Below are 23,357 nucleotides of genomic sequence, written 5' to 3' on the forward strand. Positions count from 1 at the left end.
TTACCCCACCGTGTACTGTCAAGTCAAGCCAAAACCGTGAAACGCGAATTCATGTGGCATTCTGACTGAATAATTGGATGTCTGGTAGGATTTACTATATAATCTGTCCTAACACTGGACAATCTAAAAGGAAAAGTACAATCAAAATCAAAACAGCACCATGAAGAAAAAAAAACGTGATGAAAATGTCAATGAAACTGTGCTGGTATTACCGACGCCCACGCACGGCGTTTGAATGAAAGCCAGTATATACAACTACAAGACCAAAGAAAAGGCCCGCCGCTCCTTTATACTCAACCGCCAAAAAGAAAACAAAAAACAGTCTCAATCGCGTAAACAACTCACTCTACTCAACTGAATATTGAATAAAGACTGAATATTGAGAAGCAAGTTGCGGCTTTCTGACATTTTCCGTGACCTCCTCGCCTTGCGACTACGTCACGGTAACTGGGTGGCGCCACGTACTTTGTGTACTAAAAATGACTTGGCGCACAAAAGGGGCTGTTTACTTAGTCACCTATACTTTCACCTGACCTATTGATTAATATATAAGGTTACACTCCCATTCCGTCGGCGGGGCTGGCGGGCCCGAGATCTTCCGCATTTCCCACCTTGTTCGGCCCTGGGGGAAAGCTTTGGTTCAAACAACCTGCTTCTACATACCGGTGGCGGGTTTAGGCACGCACCAACCGCAGACGGATCTAGAAAAGTTTGCGATGGTGACGTCATGACGTGTTCAGTCTCGGCACGAAACTGCGGTGGTAGGCCTTACGTGGACGTGTGAACTTTGAACGGCGCTGTCGACCTTAGAACGCGGGTGCGTCGCCACAGTTCGCGATGTAGTTTTTTCCCATACACCTGTTTGATCGGATTCAGCCAGAAAACAGGCACCTGTTACGTGTGGATCTTACCGTGTTACCGTTAGCCCGGACGAGACATGTATGCTGTTCGACCAAGAAATCAATTAAGGACCAGGAGCGGACGTGAGAATGGTGACCCCAAGACCCAGGACAACGATGTGCGCTATTTCATTTACAAGACAGGGGGTACGGTGTCTGTGTCGGAGCTCAGGAACACGGGCTTCGCGCCGCAGAACGGACGGCCCCTGGACCAGTGGCTGTCGGAACTACCGGGCCGGTTCGTCACAAGGCGCGGTCCCTCCGGCCAGACCGAGGTGGTCTCCGCCATCGTTAACGTGAACCTGTGTTATGACTACCTGCACGGGGGCTGTGCCCGCGGGAATACGTGCAAACACCTGCATGTGTGTCGGGGGTTCATAGCGGGACACTGCAGGTTCGAGTCCGGCAACAGGTGCCGCTTTTCGCACACCTTCCAAGAACCACAGAACAGAAGGCTGATAGAGAGATGCGGCCTGGGAAATCTTCCACAGGAAACCGTGCGACAAGTTCTGTGTACCTCCTTCCCGCATGTTTGCGAAGCCCACGTGAGGGCTGGGTGCCCTGACCAGAACTCCTGTCCCTATCTCCACATATGTAAGGATTTCGTCAAGTCCGGATGTTTCAGAAAAGACTGCAGATACCCACATGACTTCGGTACAAGACACAATGAGCGTGTCCTGCGTCTACACTTCCTATCCCCAAATCTCGAGCAAAAATATTTGATCAACGCCACCCTTTTGATGTACTCGACAAACAGAATGCTGACGGTTACAGGTAATATTTCACAGAGTATGCAGGATCTTTCCCCCGGTAGCCACAATGACTCCAGAACGGACACATTCAACGGAAAGGGCAAGGGGCACGGGAATATCGCGCGCATGGGCAGAATGGGGCATAGTCTCGGCAGTCTTGACGTCCAGACTGTCTCCAAACAACCACAAGAGACAGCCGTCTTTACCTACCTTTGTGAAACCCACGATGGAACAGCCCCGCTAAACGATGTTTTGGTTAACGGTGAACTGTTCCCAGAAGGAGTCGACGCCCGGCGATGGATCAAACAACGTCCTCACTTCTTTCGCATTTTCCAAAGTTCAGATCACGCTGAGATGGTCTCCGTGCTCTCCCCACGTGCACGGCTGTGCCATCAATACAACAACCCTATGAAAGGCTGCACGCGCCAGTTCTGCCAGTATTTCCACCTGTGTAAGAAATTTGTCGAAGCGAGATGTCCCAAAGACACCACCTGTAGCCTACAACACGACTTAAAGAACACCCAGGCTCGAGAAAACATCAGAAAATATCGTCTAAGCGACCTGAACGACGAAGAAGTTATCAAAGTCGTCCGCCTGTCTAGTCCCGAGGTGTGTGAGTCCTATAACAAAGGGAACTGTACAGAGTCAGACAAATGCCATCGCGTACACGTCTGCGCAAACTTTGTGCTCGAAAAATGCGCATCGGGAAGTCGGTGTAAACTTCACCACGAGAGTAGCCTGGACACCAGGCATACCAAGGCCGTCCTGGAGAACTACAAGATGACCGGAATGGAACCCCGTTCGGTGGTCAAAGTCTTGTGGGTGTGTTTTGACCCTCCCGCGCCAAAAGTTGAAACAACAACGCAAGACAACAGCCTAAAACCCATTCCTAATCCTACCCAGTCCCAAATATCCGTACCAAGTGCGAAACCTGGCCGGAAAACCTTCGTGTTGAACGCAGAGACACACATATGTGAAGACTTTATCATGGATACATGCGCTAAAGGTCCCCAATGTCGGAAGCATCATGTCGGCACACCGTACTTATGGCAATACAAAGATGCAGGACTCCCTGCTAACGCGTGGCAGGATTTCAATGAAACTATGAATGAACGGCTGGAAAGGTCATACTCTGACCCAAGCAACAATGGCGCCAAAGTCAAAGGAGTCGGGTAAGTTCCTTCGTTTTTCTTTTGTCTCTCTTCATATTCTTTCCCTTCACAAATACATAAATTGTAAATTGATATTTTGTGTACTTTGCATTATATCTATGATTTATCTTTATGCCCACTTATACTTACTACTTAAAATCATAATAGTAGTTCCTTCGTTTCCCGTTCGTTTCTTAATCTTCTTTCCCTTCCTAAATACATAGATTGTAAATTGATATTTTGTGTACTTTTCGTTTATCATATTCATAATTTATCTTTATGTTCACTTATAATTATTACTTAGAATCATACTAATAGATGTAAGATGTAAAATATGGTAGCGAAATGTTTTAGACCTAAACATGGGTTATGTGTCATTTGTGTTGACGCTGTTGTTGTTTTTAATACATCCATGTAGAGAGAACTGGCTGATAGACTTCAAACACATGACCGTCCAGCCAGCCAGGGTCAAAGTCCGCCGCCTCTGCACCACGTCATCCAAGTTAGACCCCGTCGGTTGCCTGGCAACCAAATGGGTGTGGTACTGGAGAGACCAATCCAGCGCCTGGGTGGAGTATGGGAATAAATTACAGGTATAGTTTTTTTATTCATACCTCATCTGACAATGCATGAGTACGCTTTATTGTGAAAGAACAAAGAGATTTAGGTATTTGAAGTTTGTCAACATATACAGACTTCAGCAAGGTCTGTGTAGACTAATCGTATGGTGGCGCAAAAGACATGACGTTCTAAAGAAGTAGCCTGAAAATTACTTTGGCAACTGACATTCAGGAGTTTGAACAACTGAAATGATTAATGAGTCTGACACGTTTTCTTGACGTGCTGACGCACTGCGCAATTTCCTTTTCTTGTTTTGTTTAGTCATGCTATAGACCCAATACTGTTCTACACTTGAAGTTGTTATTTTGATAAATCACACACTTTTATCTCTATTGGTTTCTACCTCTCTCTGCATTCAAGGTCGACACTCTTTCACTCTCACTCACTCACTCACTCACTCACTCACTCACTCACTCACTCACTCACTCACTCACTCATTTATTAAGTATTCTTTTTTCATTAATTCCTTCCTTGATCCGTCTTCCTTCCTTCCCTCCTCCCTCCCTCCCTTCTCTCCTCCCTTTAATTCATTCATTCATTCATTCTTTCCTTTCCTTTCCATCCTTTATTCCTTCATATTAGGAGAGCCACGTTAATAAAATACATAAATATACAGTTATAGGACGTTACAATATAAAATAACTTTAATATTTTCATTCATTCATTTGTTTGTTCTTTTATTTATCTATTCATTCAGACCGGTACAGACGCTGGTCCTACATCAGACGACATTGAGCAGGCGTTCCTGACGGGCCAGCCCACGCTCATGTTCGAGGTCCCTCCCCACCGGTACCGGCTGGACTTCGCGGGGATGTACCAGCAGAACCTCAACCCGCACTTCCTCACCAGGAGGGACGTGCGCCGCCGGCCTGTCTTCGTCTCACGGGCGGAGGTGGACACAAAGTCAAGGTGGGGAGCACACGAGAAAAAATTAGAATATGCTTTTCGTATGATTGTACTCACCAAGCAGAGGAGGGATTTTTTGACGTGTTTTTAGGCGTTTTTGTCGGGATTTCTACTTTTTTTGTTATGTCTTTTTTGTCTGAATAGATTTTTATAAAGAAAAAAAACTTGACAAAGTAGAAAGCCCGACAAAAACGCCTAACAACACGTCAAAAACCAGCCTCCTCTGCTTGGAGAGTAGTATGATTGTATTTTTGTTTGTTTTCTAGACACCGTTCATTTTGGGCCACTCAGCGATTGCCATCTTGTGGAATCGGAAAGGGATTCTTAGGACACACACTGTACCATCTGGCAGCTTTGCATGACGTCAAACTTACATCCATGCCAGTGACCAAGTACATCAGTTAGTTTAGCCTTCGCATTACTACCTATAGCTTATATACCACGGCCCTGTGCATCATACATAACCCCAAGCAGATTTACTTTGCCTCAAATACATTGGCTCAGCTCTAACCGGGGGAAGTGTTGGCTTAGGTAGAGGGTGTAGTGGGATTATAATCTCAAAGCAGATTTATACTGAAGGCTATGACAATATTTCAAGGGCAAAAGCAGCATCCAACTAATACTGCTTTTAATTTTGTTCTTTATTGGATACTTCCATAGCCACCGGTAAATCTGATTGGAGATTATAATCCCACTACACCCACTACCTAAGCCAACACTTCCCCCGGTCAGAGCTGAGCCAATGTATTTGAGGCAAAGTAAATCTGCTTGGGGGTTATGTATGATGCGCAGAGCCCTGGTATACATGTAAAAGCTGTTGGTAGTTATTTGAAGGCTGAACTAATTTATGTACTTTTTACTTTAAGAATCACATGGTCACTGGATGTAAGTTTGACGTCATGCAAAGCTGCCAGATGGTGCACTGTGTTTCCTAAGAATCCCTTTCCGATTCCACTGGACATGCTGGACGGCAATCGCTGAGTGACCCAAATAGGATTTGTTATATTCCCCTTCCAGTGGGAAGGGGGATATACTGTTTTTGCTTGCCTGTTCTTCTTCTTCTTCTTCTTCTTCTTCTTCTTCTTCTTCTTCTTCTTCTTCTTCTTCTTCTGCCAAAAACCAAGTAGATGTGCGGTGGTAGCTCTACTAATGATGTTGCAGAAAGTTATATGTACTATATGTAACATGGTACGGATGTTATATTTGAGATGTAGGTACCTATAGGAAAGGTGAATACACCTGACAATAAATTATGCTAATAAGGACCTAATTTGCATAATCTATGCATAAACTTTATTTCCCTTACCGCAAAAGCTGCGGATGTCATCTTTGAGATGTAGGTACCTTTAGGAAAGGTGAATGCACCTGGACATAACTTATGCTAATAAGGACCTCATTTGCATAATTTATGCATAAACTCGTATTTCCCTTACAGTAAAAGCTGCAGATGTTATATTTGAGATGTAGGTACCTTTAGGAAAGGTGAACACACCTGGCCATAAATTATGCTTATGAGGACCTCATTTGCATAATTTCTGCATAAACTCGTATTTCCCTTGCAGTAAAAGCTGCAGATGTCATATTTGAGATGTAGGTACATTTAGGAAAGGTGAACACACCTGGCCATAAATTATGCTAATGAGGACCTCATTTGCATAATTTCTGCATAAACGTGTATTTCCCTTGCCGTAAAAGCTGCAAATGTCATATATGAGATGTAGGTACATTTAGGAAAGGTGAACACACCTGGCCATGAATTATGCTAATGAGGACCTGATTTGCATAATTTATGCATAAACTTGTATTTTCCTTACCGTAAAAGCTACGGATGTCACATTTGAGTTGTGGGTACCTTTGGGAAAGGCGAACACACCTGGCCATAAATTATGCTAATGCGGACCTCATTTGCATAACTTAGGCATAAACTTGTATTTTCCTTACCATGAAAGCTACGGATGTCAGATTTGAGATGTAGGTACCTTTAAGAGAGGTCAACACACCTGGCCATGAATTATGCTAATGATGACCTCATTTGCATGACTTACGCAGAAACTTGTATTTTCCATACCGTAAAAGCTACGGATGTCATATTTGAGTTGTAGGTACCTTTAGGAAAGGCGAAAACACCTGCCCATAAATTATGCTAATGAGGGCCTCATTTGCATAATTTATACAAATTCCCTTTCCGCGAAGGCTACGGATGTCATATTTCAGATGTAGGTACCTTTAGGAAAGGTGAGCACACCTGTCTATAAATTATGCTAATGCGGACCTCATTTGCATAATTTAGGCATTAACTTGTATTTCCCTTATCGTAAAGGCTACGGATGTCATATTTCAGATGTTGGTACCATTAGGAAAGGTGAATACACCTGACCATAAATTATGCTTATAAGGGCTCCATTTGCATAATGTATGCATAAACTTGTACTTTCCTCACCATTAAAGCTACGGATGTCATATATGAGATGTAGGTACCTTTAGGAAAAGTGAACACACCTGGCCATAAATCATTCTAATGCGGACCTTATTTGCATAATTTAGTCATGTACTTGTCTTTACTGTCAAGGCTACGGATGTCATATTTGAGATGTAGGTACATTTAGGAAAGGTCGGAAAACCTGGCCATAAATTATGATTATGAGGGCCTTATGCATAATTGATGCATATCCCTTGCCATAAAAGCTACGGATGTCATATTTGAGATGTAGGTACCTTTAGGAAAGGTGAATACAACTGACCATAAATCATGCTATTGCAGACCTCGTTCGCATAATATATGCAGAAACTTCATAATACCATTCAGTCAATGCTAAGGATGTCATATTTAGGTGTAGGTAATGGAAGGGGAATATCCTGCATTTTCCTGAAAATGTTGCCTTTCTAGTTATCCTTGATTTTTTAGCTTGAATATGATGCAAGATGTAGAAGTATATTTGAAAGACAAAACTCACAAAAACGTTCTTTATCTATGAAATTCTCTGCGTGATCTGCCAAATATTTGGACCCTCGGAAGTTACAGCCTCTAGAAGAAAGGGTTGAACTTAAAATTAGTATGCATCTCCTGGCTGATGATTTTATCCATTTGAGATGTTGCTAAACTTCTAAATTTAATCATTGCTACTGTTGCAGTAATAATAACCGGTGTAATGGTCGAGTGGGTAGAGTGAGTTCGAACCCCGGCCGGGTCAAACCAAAAACTTTAAAAATGGTACATACGTATACTGCTTTCTCTGCTTAGCACTCAGCATTTGGGAAAGAGTACGGGAAGTTAAACACACATCACTACCAGCGGACTAGCCCCTGTTGTAGAGACTTGCACAAAGTTGTGTGGCCCAAGGGCTGAGAATCGGAGATGGGCGCCGCCATATGTTCCACTAAGTGGCGCGGGAGGACCTAAACTTTTTAACTACTGTTGCAGCAAGCCGCAGCAGCTGTGCACCCTCCCCTCCACCTGGACCCCGATGCCGGCGGGACAGGACTTTGTGCGCCGGCCGCTGTCCCGCCTGTGCCCCGAGTTCCGCGTGGTGGAGATGCTGTTCCGGCAGACCATGGGCGAGGAGAAAGTCATCGTCAGGATAGAGAGAGTACAGAACCCCTTTCTGTGGGAGAAGTACAACAGGTTTGGCGTTACTGTTATCGTGGTCGTTATTTTAGGGGTGTATGGGGAACCGGTGTGGTATCTATGCAGAACTCTCTCCTGCGAGGTTGCCTTGTTTACTGCACAAAAGATATACTGAAACTGAATGCTTGCTTTACAAAACGTCAAAGTGGTGTAACGTTCCCGCACGTAGCATTACAGGCTAAGCCCTGGTTTGCATTCAGTCTTCAATTGCTGTTTAAGTCATTCAATCACACGTAAGAATTTAAGCGACAGACGTATTAACCCCATTCTCATTTTGTTTCCAGCAATTTGCATACAAGTGTTTACGTTTTCAAAATATGAATAGGGCCAAAGTAGGGAAATGATATATATACATATAATGCTGTCCTTTAGAAGGTTAGGGCTTCGCGGTAGATGTTACTGTCTTCCTTATTCCAACATTCAATCAAACCTCCTTGCTTATTCTGAATCATTATTTTTACTACAGGAAGAAGGAATACATGCGGCCACGCCTCCACACGCAGTCCTCCCTCTACAGGACAGGGGGCGCTGCTGCAGAGGCGACTGTAGACGAGCGAACGCTCTTCCACGGCACCGAACCTGACATCGTGGACGGGATATGCCGCCAGAACTTCGACTGGCGCCTCTGTGGTAAAAACGCCACGGCGTTCGGACAGGGCAGCTACTTTGCTGCTCAGGCTTCCTACAGCCACATGTACACATCTCCTGACAGCAGGGGGTCGCACTACATTTTCCTCGCGAACGTCTTGGTAGGTTCGCACACCGTCGGCAGCTCGAAGATGCGCCGACCACCTCCGATAGATCCCGAAGACCCGAACGGCGAGCTGTACGATTCGTGTGCGAACAGCGCCACCGATCCGACGATTTTTGTTCTCTTCGACAGTGACCAGTGCTACCCGACGTATCTCATAGAGTACTGGGACACTGTCTGATCGCGTTTTGTGGGATCCGACTACGTCGCGATCCGGGTTTGCGAAACATTTCTAATCGCCAAAGTTTCCGTGAATATATCAAATGGGAAACGTTGCTAGTACGCTAACTATTACGACCGCCAAACCCTAAGATTTAACCGAACGGTTTTTCAAATGCAAGTACCTTTTCAATGGTTTCCATGCAAACTACGAGTAATAATATGCTTCTTAGTTCTCTCTGAGGCAAAACTATACATTCCAAGAATCGCGTATATCCGTTATATTTTCTTCTCAAAGACCACAAGCGATATTGTGAGAACTGAGAGTGCGTGATACGTAGATGGTATACAATAGATGTACCAGAATTCCTTATGGACTTTACTAAGTCAAGAAAAGCAATGTCTTTTTAGAAGTGCCTTCCGATTAAAGAAATACTAGCCCGGTTACCATCCTCCGTAGTAACCGCTGGCTCAATCTTTCGCTTGCTAACCACGTGTTTAAATGATTGAGCCAGCGGTTACTACGAAGGATGGCACCCAGGCTAAAGAAATACTGCAATACAAAACCATGCTAACTATAAAGGTAAAGTTTAGAATCTTAGCGTTTCTAACTATCGGTGGCGGTATAGTTCAAACCCTTAATTAAGGTTCGTATTTAGTGATAAAAGTTTGATATTGAAGTTTGCATCAACTTGTTGAAAGTCAAATGGTTTTGTAATGAGGAATAACTCAGAATACTTCTTAGCTTTTGTTTCAAGTTCAGGTATGTGTTCCACTTTTGGATATCGCCACGTTCCGCCGTGTAGCCTTCATGCGTGACACGGACTCTAGATCTCGCAGCTCCGGGACGTAACAATCCCTTTCCCGCACGCGGAAGGCCACTACTGCACTAGGTGCAAGATTTGATTAGGCACGAAAAAATCAATCGCTGTGCACATGTGGGGGTAAGAAAATATCCCATTAACGACTGATACGCTTCAGCATATGTGCAATGTTAGTAATTTGTGAACGATTTTATTCTATTGAATTTGAAACGAATGTACGTATGTCGTTAAGCATCGTTATTTTGACAAGATTGTTTGGATACGTATAGCAAAATGCACGCTCAAATGTATTAATTAGAACATCATTTTGTTAAGTTATATATGTCATATTTGCAATTCAAGCTAGTTCTGTAGCATTTTATGAACTATATCTTGAACAAATCCGTGGGCGATACACAAATAATGCCAAAGCGGTGTATCTGGCAGGGTAGAATTGCCTTATCGACCTTGTTTTGTGTTATACGAGTAGTCTGATGGAAATGAAACGAAACTTTTTATATACATTATTGTGCCAAATGGACATAAGGTGACATGCATCTGTACATGTACGCTGTCTGGTCACCAAAGATCATACACTTGATATATTACAAGTTCACGTCACATTTTATGTCAAGGCCAACTAGAGCTTGGCTTTTTATGTAAGATCACATTGGAGGAATATTGCTACTTGTTTCGCGTTTAACCTATCAAGACAATTGATAAAATTTGTTTAGATGACTGCAAGAAATGTGATTGGTTTGGTGGCTATGAGTATGATTAGCTTACGCCACGTTGTTCAATATCTCTTGACACAAGTGCACTTACAATTCATTCGTGTCTGCCAATGAAAATAAACACATGTTGATTTAATCGGAAATGACTCCTGTTTTGTATGAATAGGGATGAAATCTGTAGAAGACTTACGTAGTGTTTCTTCAAATACATTTTCTCATCGGTGCTCATGATAAATACTAGTACTATGATTAACATTGGGAACGAGTCCCGATAGTATCGGTAGTAGCACACGCGGCTACACGAACTTATGCAGTAATTAGGATTGATTTTTGAGTGACGTAGATATTGATCAGTGGTTTAACAGCATTTCTTAACTGTTTATTTTTTCGTATACTCATTCAAATGTCTATCAATGTGAGGAGAGTTTCAGTACCAAGGACAGCACCTAGCGTGCGATAATGAAACTGCAGCTAACTGGCACGGCATTCGACGAAGCAAAGAAAATCAATTTACACTAATTAAATATAATGTAGCAAATCCTTCTTCAAAAAGCTGTTAAGAAATTTGGCAAGGATAGATTCATCTTTGAATCGCTACTATACCTCAGACCCCGGGGAAGACCACCTAAGCGATGGAAAGACCAGATCAAGAGTGACACGAGAGTAACATACGGGTAGTGGAGGCTATGGCACGGGACAGGGCTTCTTGGAGGAATATTTTGGAGAGCAAGGGGCCAGCTACTGGTCTGGGCACGTAGGCAGGCAGATGTATCTTTTCGTCTGGACAGTGGACTTACGTATACGTTTTGAGGTATTTTCATTGCCGTGGAAATACTCGGATCACCATTCTGTTCTGCAAACTTTCCTTGCAGATATATAAGCACTGACAGAACAAAACTTGTTGGTCTCGAGGGAAAGGCTGGGTTAGACTTATGCAAACATCTCACAAAATTGAAACACAAAGCAACTTTAAATTTGATAGTTTTCTGCTTTCCTGTCTGTTCAACACCATTTGTCCCCGAAGGTGTGTAGAAAAAAAGGAACGAAAGTGAAAACAGGAGCGTACTTAGCAGATACGTGTTGGTGGTCGACTTCTTTCCACGTCTGTCTCCCGTACAGAATGGGGCGTTGTCTATGCCCGCAGAGCGGTAAACAACTCAACGGTTACCTCAAGTACTTGTCAATGTTCAACCAGCTCGTTCATCGATCTTTGGACATTGCTGTTTCTTATCTATGTTTGCTGGAATGTGGTACACATAGATCTGTTGTCAGCTTTTAATGCAGTCATGGCATTGTTGTGTGAGTGACTCGTCGCTTGTTTGGAACAGGTACACACTCAAAGTAACCCAACAACTCCATACACAACAATTGTAGATCCTCCAATACCCTTACAAGGCTCCTCAATTAGTGCTGAGATCGAAGTATTGGATGTCAGGTGTTTTCAACAAGAGACAAACTTGTGACAGAAATATACTATTTGCTAGCTGTGGTGCATTTGTATTGGTCACCCAATATAGTCTAATTTCAGTGTGACATCAAAACCTTGCTGACTTGTGGCTGACAATGGTTATCTACATCTACATGTTGGTACCCCCATATGGGTTATATTGCATCAATATCACACCTAAGTATTTGCGAATTGCACAACTGTTGTTTTAAGCCTATCCCCTAACCTTTGTATTTATTCTCTGGTATATCTGGCTTGAGGAAGATTGAAGGCATCCGTTGGGATGACTTCATTACCAACGAAACGGTCCGTTGCAGAACTAACTAACTGCCGGTTAGATGTAGAATCACCAAGCAACAGATGATATTCCTGGGTCACGTCTCCAGGGCGGTTCCTACTCAGGACGCCATCAAACTGATTTCATCGGAACCCAACCCGTCATGGAAGCGACCTAGAGGTCGCCCTAGAGGAAGATGGGAAGACCAGATCTTCAACACGCTCCAGGGGCTGGGAGTCACCAGAAACAACTGGAGGGTCCATGCCGAGAGCAGACCAGCCTGGCGAGCCCTATGCATGTGTGCAGCCGCCATGCATCAGACACAGATACCTGTGAATGAATGATTATATCTGGCTTTCAGTATAACACACCAGCTTTGCAGCTATGATATACATTATGACATATACTTCTGAATTTTCTAGAACAAAATAAATGAGACCAAAATCTGTCAGTGGAAAAACACTATATTTGCTTTTTTCCCCACCTGAACTTTAGCGCATTGAGATGTGTACTGTATGTTCTTTATCAAATGAATGCATTCAAAATGGCAAGCTAAACCTGTATAAGAAAGTGTGGAGCTTATACAAAATTTACAGAACTTTCTTCATCCAATATAGAAATAATTGGCTGGCATATGTTTGTCATGCAGATATTTTACCTTGCAAAAACTGGTAAGTAAAAATATTGCATGGGCATATCAGTATTGACTGGTTGCTCTCAATAGAAAATCTGTTGACATGATTGGAAAAATATGTTTTGCCATGTTTGATATACAAATGTACATACATTATTTTATGTGTACACCTGATAATTGTATAGTGCTCAACATATGGCTTCACAGCAATTAGAACAGTGGAGGGAAAACTCATAAAAGATCATCTGGATATAGTCAAAACTGAGAGGTGAAAATATCTCTGGATGTTAAGAATGGAGATCTAAATAAAACAAACAAACATGTATACAGAATAGGGGAAGGAAACAAATATCTGTGGCCATTTTGTTACTTATTACTCTAGCCAGTTATGATACTTTCCAATATGTGAGCAAACTGCATTATATCATAACTTTTTCACCCAATGACTTCTGAGCCTCTGTGTACTAAACCCTGAACAAAACTGAAACTTTATGTAATCAGCGAAACAGATGCTACTAAGCATTAAATATGGTGTTATCTAAGTCTTGCTAATACAAGAACTATCGATTGCGCATAATCTAGACATCTAAGTCTCAATACATAATTCAATTCCAACCGGGCGAATTTGTCATGCCGGGTGAATTGCAAAAATTCCTTATAAGTCCTCTGTTGCCACGTTTTTGCCTAAAAGTGCCAGTCATTTCATGACTAGACATCGGATCTCGATGTTTCCTGGGCCTGGAACTTGGGGTACTTATTTTCTACATCTGCCCAGGTGATTCTTCCTCCTGAGAGATCTGACACAACCTGAGGTACGTCATCAATCTGTAGGGAAATGGAACATCCTGTGGTTACAAGAGGAAGAAAAGTACTCAGTCTGGTAGTGCAATTCATGATAGCTATATGAAGATTGTAAGATTGTGGCATAATTTATTATGTACAATTCATAAAAGAGGTGGAAAGCATTGGACCGATCCCATAGTTCCGCCCACCTTGGTCTAAACACAAAAATTGCAAAATAAAAACAAACTGTCAAGCTGTTAAACTGCCATGCCCTCGTTGGTTAAACTCATGCTATCTGTGATAAACAGTCAGTACATGTAGCTGTCCGTAGCAACAACACACTTGAAATGCCCCTGAGGTGTTGCCAAAAATGTAATATTTTTTTTGCTAGGCAAGTATTTAGCATAATATAGCACAATATGAATATAAATATATCACTACAGTGGAGATGGTGACCAACCAAGCTTTTGAGGATAATTCCCCAGACAAAAGGTTCACAACTTGACTACAATCAATGACTTACTGGTAATCTAACTTGTCCCATGGAGTCCCTCTCTCTAAGTGTAACCGTTGATGGCTCCTTGTTTACTGTGTCGAAGTCCACCGTGATCCCGAACGGAATGGCGATCTCGTCTGTTCTGGCGTAGCGACGTCCGATGGACCCGGAAGAATCATCGACTTTGTGTGACATGTCCGCTCTGGTCAGGGAATCAGCTGAGGATACAGAAACAGTGGACAAGGTCAGATACTAGATAGGCAAGGATGGGAGATACTGCTAGCCTTCTCTAATACAACAAGGGGCTTGGAAACTTTACAATTAATTCATAATAATTTCATTATTTTCCATTCTTAGAAGGTAAAATATGAGACTCGGTACATTTGATAAAACATCTGGTTTAGAAGATATTGAAAGACACACTTAAACACCTTTCTTTAACAGGATATCACATTTGCCAAAGAGTGAGGCATACTATTATGTAGTTAATGGTAACTTGTTAATGAATGTGCAAACATACACAATTTTTATGATTTGATGATCTTGTTTGTTTGTTTGTTACTTACAGAGCTGCTTGACGAAGGGAACAAACTCTTCATTCCCACTGAGCGGCAGGACTGAACACTTGTAGGGAGCCACTATGGCAGGCAGGGAGAAGAACTGCAGAGACAATAGTACAAATGTTATCAACAGCTTTCTTTCATAATCACAAGCTGTCATTGAGAATGCAACATTTTTAGAACTGTCAATTCCTTTAAGATACAGTTCTAAAAACACTATAAGTAGTTGTAAATTTTGATCATTCTTCACTATTTAGATCCTATGAAACAGCCCATCTAAAATTTTCTCAACCTTAAGTGTCAGATAAAATGTCTAGAAAGCCACATCTTAACATATACATGTAAACAAACTGTGTATCATTTGATACCAAATCTCTGTGTGCCAAACTTGTATTCTTTCCAATGAAATAGAAAGAGCATACTCCTGTCCTAAGGCCACATACCACCCTACATTAGCTAGACAGTAAATTCCTTTATACATATCATGGAAGTATCGTTTAAAACATCATACACATATATGTTTGAAACTATCATCTGTACTGACCGTTCTCTGTTCGTCTCCCTCACGCATGCGGAAGTTGTGCTCCAACACCGCGTACATGACCCGGCCGATTCCGAACGACGGCTCGATAACCCCAGGGGTGATTTCCTCAACTGTTGCATAAAGAAGGAAACTCTAACTTTCAACTCTCTTGTGAAAATCATAAAATATTCTTATTAGAACTAAGTACTAAAGCTCACATTCTTTTGGAAAATGACTCAAAGACCTGGACATTGGTAAAGTACTACTTTTCTCAAATATCGTAGTTGTCTCGACATTTTAAAAATCTCTTCCTTAGCTTTAAAACCATCACAAAACTTGCAAAACACATTTCTTCTGCATTGAGCGTTGAGTCCTAGGTGTAACACTTACCAAACTTCTTCTTCTGATATCGTTTGACCTTGATCATGTCAGGTTTGATGGAGACATCTTTCCCCTTTACGCTCACAACGGCCTCCCTACAGACACACGGACAAGAAAACAGTGTTATTTCAAAGGTCTTGCCAGATGTGTATAAAAGCAAACAATACTATTCCACAGAGGAGCAGGAAACAATAGAATGGACAAAAAAATAGGTATACAAACCCTTTGTCCTGCAGTTCTTTCTCCAGCTGCAAGATGGCCTCTTCTCCCAGGGACTGCAGATGTTCCGTCACAGGCTTGGCATCCTTCTTGAGTGTCTTGCCAAGGACGCTTTTCTGTGGCTCGATCTCGGTGACATCCACCATGACAGGTTCAGGCAGTGGTTTGGAGTAACACAGGGCAGTCTTGGTGGCCGCACTGTGCTGAGCCAAGTCAAAACATGACCTGTCTGCACACCCTACACACTCCACCCAACCCTGGAACAGAAAAAAAAATGTTTCATTATTTTACAATTACATGATATGCAATCTTATGGTGGAAGTGGAGGACTTTTGTTGAAAGTTATGCTGCCCCTATGGCTGGCTAGCTATGTACGGGACTCATGATGATGAATTACAATATCAGTTACAATATTTCAATCAGGTAAAGGCAGGAAGGGCTGAAACATGAAAAATAAAGATTCCAGACAACTTGCAATTTTAGTCGAAATGTTATGCAAGTAGTACTGAAAATAGGCTATAGATCAAAATGCATTTAACAGTTGCTTACTAAGAAACATTAACACAAGGCATCTGGACAGAAAGAAAGAAGAATGAAGGTCTCACATAGGATGTTTTACACTCTGCGTCCCAACAGTCGCAGGCGTAGTGAGCCATCTCGTTCTCCATGTGCTGGCGGAAGCGCAGCTTGTCGGGGTGGATTCCGACCTTGACCATGAACAGGAAGATGCGCCCCATGAAGTAACCCAGGGACTCGTTTGCAATGGTTCCCTGGAAAAGTTTTGTAATAAGTCTATAAGACAAAGGATACAAACATGAAATATCATTGTCAGGCATTATGAAAATCAAGCAAAAGAAAAAAGTATGGTTCAACTTTCAATTTTGAACCAACAAAAATGGTCAACAACCAATAAGCTGTGTTTAGCTCATAGGTGTGATGCATTGGACTGTAACTGAACCTAACTCAAACTGACTTCGGCAATGGAAACAACTTTTAAGAGAAAGTAACCTTTTGTACATATTTTTCAGAATCCCTCATACAAATATGCAAAAGAAAAACAGCAGATTACTGTGTCAGTTATCCATACAACACACAACAAAATACCTTACCAGGCCAGAATAAACAAAAGACAATGATTGGTTGATTGATTGATTGATTGATTGGTACAATGTACCTGTTTGACAGCCTCCCCCAGTGTGGTGACCGTTGGTGACTGTCCTGACACCTGCATCTTTCCCGAGTAAAGGGTCACCTTCAGATCAGCTACAGAGGAGAACTTTGGATGGTCCTTCTCATCAGGGTCCAGGAAATGTTCAATCTCTGCCATGGGGAACTCTCTGTAGGGAACAAACAACAGTAAATCTCAACTCAAAGTAAGGAATAACCAATATGATGTGCAAAGTACCTGTCATTCTGTGAAATGATGGAATGGATACCAATGACAGAAAAAAAATTCAAGACCATTCCATCAATCTTGACAGACAAAAACCAGTAAATAAAGATATGAAAATGTTCATATTTGACTCAGACGACGGAAATTTCACACACAATGATGGACAAATAAATGCTTATTTTTAGGATCTTTTGTCAATGGAAATTGGGACGACAAATAAAGATGTCAAGCTGGCTAGAGCCCTGAATCGCAGTGGTACACCAAGTATACATTACTTTTTTTTTCAAGATTCAAGATATTTTCTATTGGTTTGTAGCAGTTCAACAAACTGACATTATCTTTCTTAGCTGTTGTCTACCTAAGAAACTACTTAAGAAACTATATTTTGCTATATTACTTTTCAGACAGTTTTAAACAGAACAGCCCTTACCTGCATCTGATCAGTCCAGAACGGGGTGAAATCTCATTCCTAAAAGAGACCCCTATCTGTGCAGCCGCGAATGGCAGCTTGTTCTGGTTGAACTCCAGCAGCCTCTTAAAGTTCAGGAAGATTCCCTGTGCAGTCTCCGGCCTCAAGAACCTGCAAGACAAACATTCAGTCTTTCACATGAACTCTTGTTGAGCTGACAATCTGGCAGTCAACTATTTCTGTCCACAATGTGATAAAACTACTTTTGTCATACATATAACTGCATTATCATATAAGTAAAATCGTATTCAGTACATTGAACAGTGTAGTAATAGGATTCTAAATTTCATCACAGTACAGGTGGAAGCTTAGGACAAAGAAATTACATCAGCCTTACAACATAGTTTTTTTATTCAAAACAAAACAAAAACAACAAAAAGCATGCTGAAATGAATAAAATGTTTTTTTTTCTTTGTGTTTTGGTTTGGTTTGTAAAATCAAGTACTAGATAATCATTTACCCGGGCAGTAGCCCAGCAGGACCAATGTTGGTCTGGAACATGAGGTTGAACTCCATGGGTTCAGACAGGTCGTTGTTGTTGGTGGGAGACTTCACACCCAGCTCCTGGAACTTCTCCGCCAGCTGCTGCTTATTAAAATCATCCAACTAGAACACGACAGATAATGAGGATTAACCTGGGTATTAGGTATTGGTAGCACAAATTTATGAAAATTTTAACATAGACAGATACACTTGCAAATGACTTAGAGTGATGAAATTCACTGAGTAACAACTGAAAAAGTATGTACTACTACATCAGATTGCACGGGGGATGCCCAAACATCGGACTTTTTTTTACGCGCTGGAACTCACGGCGCTCCATTGCTGGTTGCCAGAGAATGGTCATGTTTTAATGAATGAATTTTGAACACATTCATCTAAAGACCATACTTAGACAAGAAATGTATTCATACTGTTCATGGGCCCTTCATGCTCCGCGTTACATGCGGAAGACGCTGTGAGACATTTTCACGAATGTACCTTCTGATTTAGTGCTACGCCAGACAGTGTGCCTATAACTTATTACGCTTTGGTAATTTTGCTCTCTTCGGAAGTTGGTATGGAAGTTAGGGAAATGTAAATAAGGCTTGAAGTCTGCTATATTCTAGCTTTCTTTTGACCGGAAAATTTTGACTGTGTGCACTTCTCACGTCATGTGAGAAGGGCTATATCTAGCGCATCCCAGCTCATGTTTCCACGGGGAATAGGCTACTACGCGGCCCGACGTACGTATTGAATGCGGCCCGACTTACGAAATCATTACGAAAAAAACGACACCGCTTACATCAACAATACTCCGTCTACTTATTGGGAAATATCTTCGCCATTTCTGTATTCAGTTTCCTTTTCATAGACGGTACCAATCACATGTTAGAGCGTAACAAAACTGTGCGTTGAATTCGTTCCGCCACCATCGCGGCCCAAAAAAATGGCGGGAAAACAATGTCGTCAGACGACAGCAATGTTTACGTTGTTTTTCTTTGGTCGGTTTTCTTCTCAACAAACACTTAAAGACCCAAATATTTAGTGTTTTATGAAGTTATTTTTCTTATGTGTATGATAGCTATGTATCTGCTTGGCACAGGTCGTATATTTAGGTGCCGAGCCGTCTAGCTACGCAGTGACCCTCTACTTAGTGCTACCATCATTATTGTCAAAATACTACTTTTCGACAAAACAAGAAATGAATATGTACAGATATGTTTTGAATGCAAATAACAATTATGTGCATGGACTTGGTTTATCTATCTTCCTTATGAGCATAGTCAGTGGACACAAACACGGCGTACTTATGCATAATAAGATCACTAAAAAATCCGTCCTAAAGTTAGGGCGCGTCATAAGTTAGGGCAACCCCCGTTATGTAAAATATCATGAGAAGACAATTGTTACCTCATAGCGTCAACACTTAAGATTTCTTTTAGTAGAAGACAATGGAACAAATATCTATTCTACAGTATTTTGCACTTGTTTACTCAGACCGTCAGACTGAAGGGTTTATGAACTTTCCTGCCATTCAAATGCTTTTCTTCTTTGAAATCAAGCCATATTAGACTCACCAAGGGCATGTACTCCCTACACTTTGCCTTGGTCTCCTCTGGTGTTTTCTTGTCAGCCAACAGTTTCTCCATGTGTGCTGCAAGACAGCAGTATTGAGACACAAACATGTCAGAACAAAATAATAAAAAAAACATATATGGAAAAACATTACTTTCTCTAGACTGTCATCTCCCAGGTAAGAGTTGAACATGTACACTTTTTTCTCCCTTCTTGATATCCTTGTGCAGAAAAAAAGTGTTGCTGTTAAAACAATTCTACTGTACCATCCTATCCGACTACTTCAACCATGCGTACATGTATTTTGTAACTTAACTCCATTCAGTTATTCAAGAGAGATCTTAATTGCTCTGTAACACCATGGACATTATAAATGTCCTTGGTAATACACAAAACAATTATTTTCTAAAATGGACTATAATGTTATACCTTGTGTAACTGCAATGTGGCACTAAATACAGTAAGTTATGATCAGTAGAGAGGAAGAGAATAAAAATTGCCAACAGATAACTTACCTTGCAGCAAATGGTCAGCCCTGAAACACTCTCCAGTCTTGAGATCCTTGACCATGTGGTCAGCAAACTTGTCCACATGACCAGAGGCTCTGGGTGAATAAACATTGGTAAAGGCATGTCAGTTTGATTGGGAAGGTTACAGCTTTATTACTCTTAAAGCTTGTTGATGATGAATCTTATCAATTCTATCCAGGAAATGATATAAGAACAGCCTTTTAAAATTTTTAGGAAATTGTTTTCTTTTAACAATTTGTCTGAAAAAGGCCTCCCTTACTCTTATATACTCTTATATAACCGTTAATATAAGTGATAAATCTAATACCTAACAATGATAAAAACCTGAAGGCGACATGATTTAGAAAAACATCTATCATGTAACATGAAAATACCACTAGAAAATGTTAAAGCTGAGACCGAGAGTTCATAATAATCAAAAACACAATTGCAAGAAAGTAGCTTTTAGAGAAAAACAACTGTTACAACATCTAAGATCTACCGAACACCATCAACAGAATAACACCAGAGTTAGTAAAGATTCAAGTGTATGTTCCACCCTTACTTGAGAACATTTGCAGGAGTGAGCATGGTACAGTCCACCTCCAACATGCTCTCCTCCAGGATAAAGTGATTGCGCCACATGTTGGTGATGTTATTCTTCATCATGCACCCAATGGGACCAAAGTCAAACAGACCCGCCACACCTACAGCAACACCCAGGAAGACAGGAAGAAGGAAAGAGTCACCAGGTGTGATAAACAACTGAAAACACCAGTGCATACAGGCAACACTTTTGTGTTTGCTAAAGAAACAAGACAGAGAGTTTTCCCATCACCTTTCCATGCTGAAAAACAGTAAAAAAATGTGAGTTATTGTAGACTTGAAAGTCAGTGTAGCAACCCTTCTTCAGACTTGGCCGTAGACACCTGACTTACTTTAAGACACTGTAAGGAGTGAGCATGGTGGCCTCAATCTCCAGCATTCCGTCCTCGCGCACAAAGTGTGAGCGCCACATGTTCAGGATGTTGGTTTTCATCATGCAGCCAATCGGCCCGAAGTCAAACAAGCCTGTCACTCCTAGATGGTGAATAGTTTGAATAATTTGACTTTTGGTTTTAAGCATTCATTTTGATGCCATTTTCCTGAAAAAAATTACTCTCCAAGCAGAGCTAGGGTTTCGGCTGGTTTTTAACGTGTTTTAGGCGTTTTTGTCATGCCTTCTACTTTGTCATCGTTTTTGTTGTTGGGTTTGCGACACAACAAAAACGATGACAAAGTAGAAGGCATGACAAAAACGCCTAAAAACACGTTAAAAACCAGCCGAAACCCTAGCTCTGCTTGGAGAGTAGAAAAAAATGATACAACACACCATGTACTAAGTTGAAATCACATGGTATCATAATATGTATGTTCATAACTAACAAGTATTATAATACCTTTATGATCTGGCTAATTAGCTTACTTACAAAGTTTTAATACTGTAAATGCAGAAATGTTCGGGGATTTAATTTCGTGGTAGGGGGAAAAGGAGTGTTCGTGGTGGTTTTGAATTCACGTTTGAAACGATAGTAGCACTACAGTCACACAATGGAACGACTTTTCGCGGTGGTTTAAAGTTTGCAGTTAAGGGTTCACCCCGAAAACCGTGAACATAAAACCACCGCGAACACTTCTGCATTTACAGTATCTCCTAGGAGTTTAGAAAAAAAGGTTCATTTACCTCCGTAGAGAGAAAAGGCCTGATCATAGACAAAACGTCTCTTCAACAGGTCCTCCATCTTGGCCCGGTTGAAGGCTTCATCTGGAGGAGCCAGGGACTTCTCCTGGAGGACAGACAAAGAATATCTTGTCAGTTAAGAAGTAGAGTAGCCTGTGTTTACACGATCTCTTGCTGGCTGGGGATAATAACCCCCTTCCCTACTGGGGGGTGGTAAACCGTCGGGCCTGATGCTAGGAGTGTGATTTAGTCAGGCTAAGAAGTCAAGGAAGTCTTTTAAGTTAAAGGCAATCTCCATTTCAAGATGGGACATATTTGGTAATTCTTAATTGGGAATAAGTTATGATAAGTAATAAAGAATACTAGTAATGACATTTACAAATCCTATGGCATCTGTTTCCTTGCCAGAAGTTGGCCCCCTTACAGTGTCGTTTAACAGACCCCAGAGATCCTTAAATTACCTCTCCCTGTGTAATGTTGTTACATTGACACAGGCTATAAAAATACATAATGACAATGTTTTTGGTACCTTTTCCTCTAGAGTCTTCTTCCTCTTCTTCAGCTCCTTCACAGCTTCATCAACCTCCAGTTTGGGAGACTTCGCTTCCTTCAGCTTTCGGACCAAGTCACCCTGTTACCATGACAACAAAGAAGTATGCTCAATAAACCGAACAATGTTTGTTGCCAATTGTCATTAATTCTTTTCCTGATTTGTTTACTGATATCCGTAAGATGCATGATCCTGTCAGACCTGTTACTAAACACTTCCCAAGGGATTTAGTGTTTGCATGATGCAATCCTAGGCTTCTACCTGAGAAACCGGTTTTATATACATAAATTTATAGTAAATGTCAAATGTAATGGATCAATAAGAGCTTGAAGAGTACTTGGGTGGATCATGGTTAAATAATTTTAAAGACTGAAATATAATTTGCATGGATATGCAATATATTCTCTCCTCATGATGAGGATGGGACAAGGTGATAATTTATCTCTCCCTTTCTTATTCATCAGAAACGCAGAAAAATCAACAACACATTTTCATAACACAACAATACTAACTGGTACATGCATAAAGATATCTAACGACTATACCTGATCTTTCACTGCTTGTCGCAGGGGAGCAAGGATGGTTTCAACATCGGCAGAAGACATGGTGTAGTTTTGAACGATCTGATCTGGTGTTGCAACGGTCGCGACCTTTGTCTGAGCGATGACTCGTGATTGTTTAGCTTGTTGAAAAGTTCCGTAGACTAAGAGGCGTCTGGATTGTACGGTTATTGTTGATCTTGCTACGAGATAGCTAGCAGAAGGCAGGAGTTTTGTAAACAGCTGCATACATCCACCAGTCTCCACGTTGCAGTGAGGTGAACTACTGGTCAGGCCGGCAAAACCAGGAAGAGGCGCGGATGATGAAATGTTTCTGCATTGGACAATTCGTAGCCTTCCTTTCGTAATCTAGCTATGTCGCAAATTTCAACGTTTTT

At 41.5% G+C, this 23,357-nt stretch overlaps 2 protein-coding genes across 2 annotated transcripts; one reads left to right on the forward strand and one right to left on the reverse strand.

Annotated features, from left to right (window-relative positions):
* The first annotated feature begins 402 nt into the window (after positions 1 to 402).
* On the forward strand, positions 403 to 10,544 carry LOC136447338 (protein mono-ADP-ribosyltransferase PARP12-like). The gene is made up of 5 exons (XM_066446149.1): positions 403 to 2,823; positions 3,221 to 3,395; positions 4,121 to 4,332; positions 7,751 to 7,951; positions 8,421 to 10,544. Exons 1-5 carry the CDS (start codon positions 938 to 940, stop codon positions 8,884 to 8,886), a joined length of 2,940 nt encoding a protein of 979 aa, XP_066302246.1. The 5' UTR covers positions 403 to 937; the 3' UTR covers positions 8,887 to 10,544.
* Positions 10,545 to 12,571: 2,027 nt separating this feature from the next.
* Positions 12,572 to 23,280, reverse strand: LOC136447107 (glycine--tRNA ligase-like). The gene is made up of 16 exons (XM_066445799.1): positions 22,966 to 23,280; positions 22,400 to 22,501; positions 21,874 to 21,976; positions 20,716 to 20,857; positions 20,157 to 20,245; positions 19,644 to 19,720; positions 18,044 to 18,189; positions 17,545 to 17,694; positions 16,896 to 17,058; positions 16,327 to 16,491; positions 15,725 to 15,978; positions 15,512 to 15,597; positions 15,143 to 15,252; positions 14,605 to 14,698; positions 14,066 to 14,256; positions 12,572 to 13,584 (listed from the first exon to the last, which is right to left on the reverse strand). Exons 1-16 carry the CDS (start codon positions 23,206 to 23,208, stop codon positions 13,468 to 13,470), a joined length of 2,232 nt encoding a protein of 743 aa, XP_066301896.1. The 5' UTR covers positions 23,209 to 23,280; the 3' UTR covers positions 12,572 to 13,467.
* Between the last annotated feature and the right edge of the window lie 77 nt (positions 23,281 to 23,357).

This window comes from Branchiostoma lanceolatum, chromosome 13 (assembly GCF_035083965.1).
Source record: "Branchiostoma lanceolatum isolate klBraLanc5 chromosome 13, klBraLanc5.hap2, whole genome shotgun sequence".
NCBI lineage: Eukaryota > Metazoa > Chordata > Leptocardii > Amphioxiformes > Branchiostomatidae > Branchiostoma > Branchiostoma lanceolatum.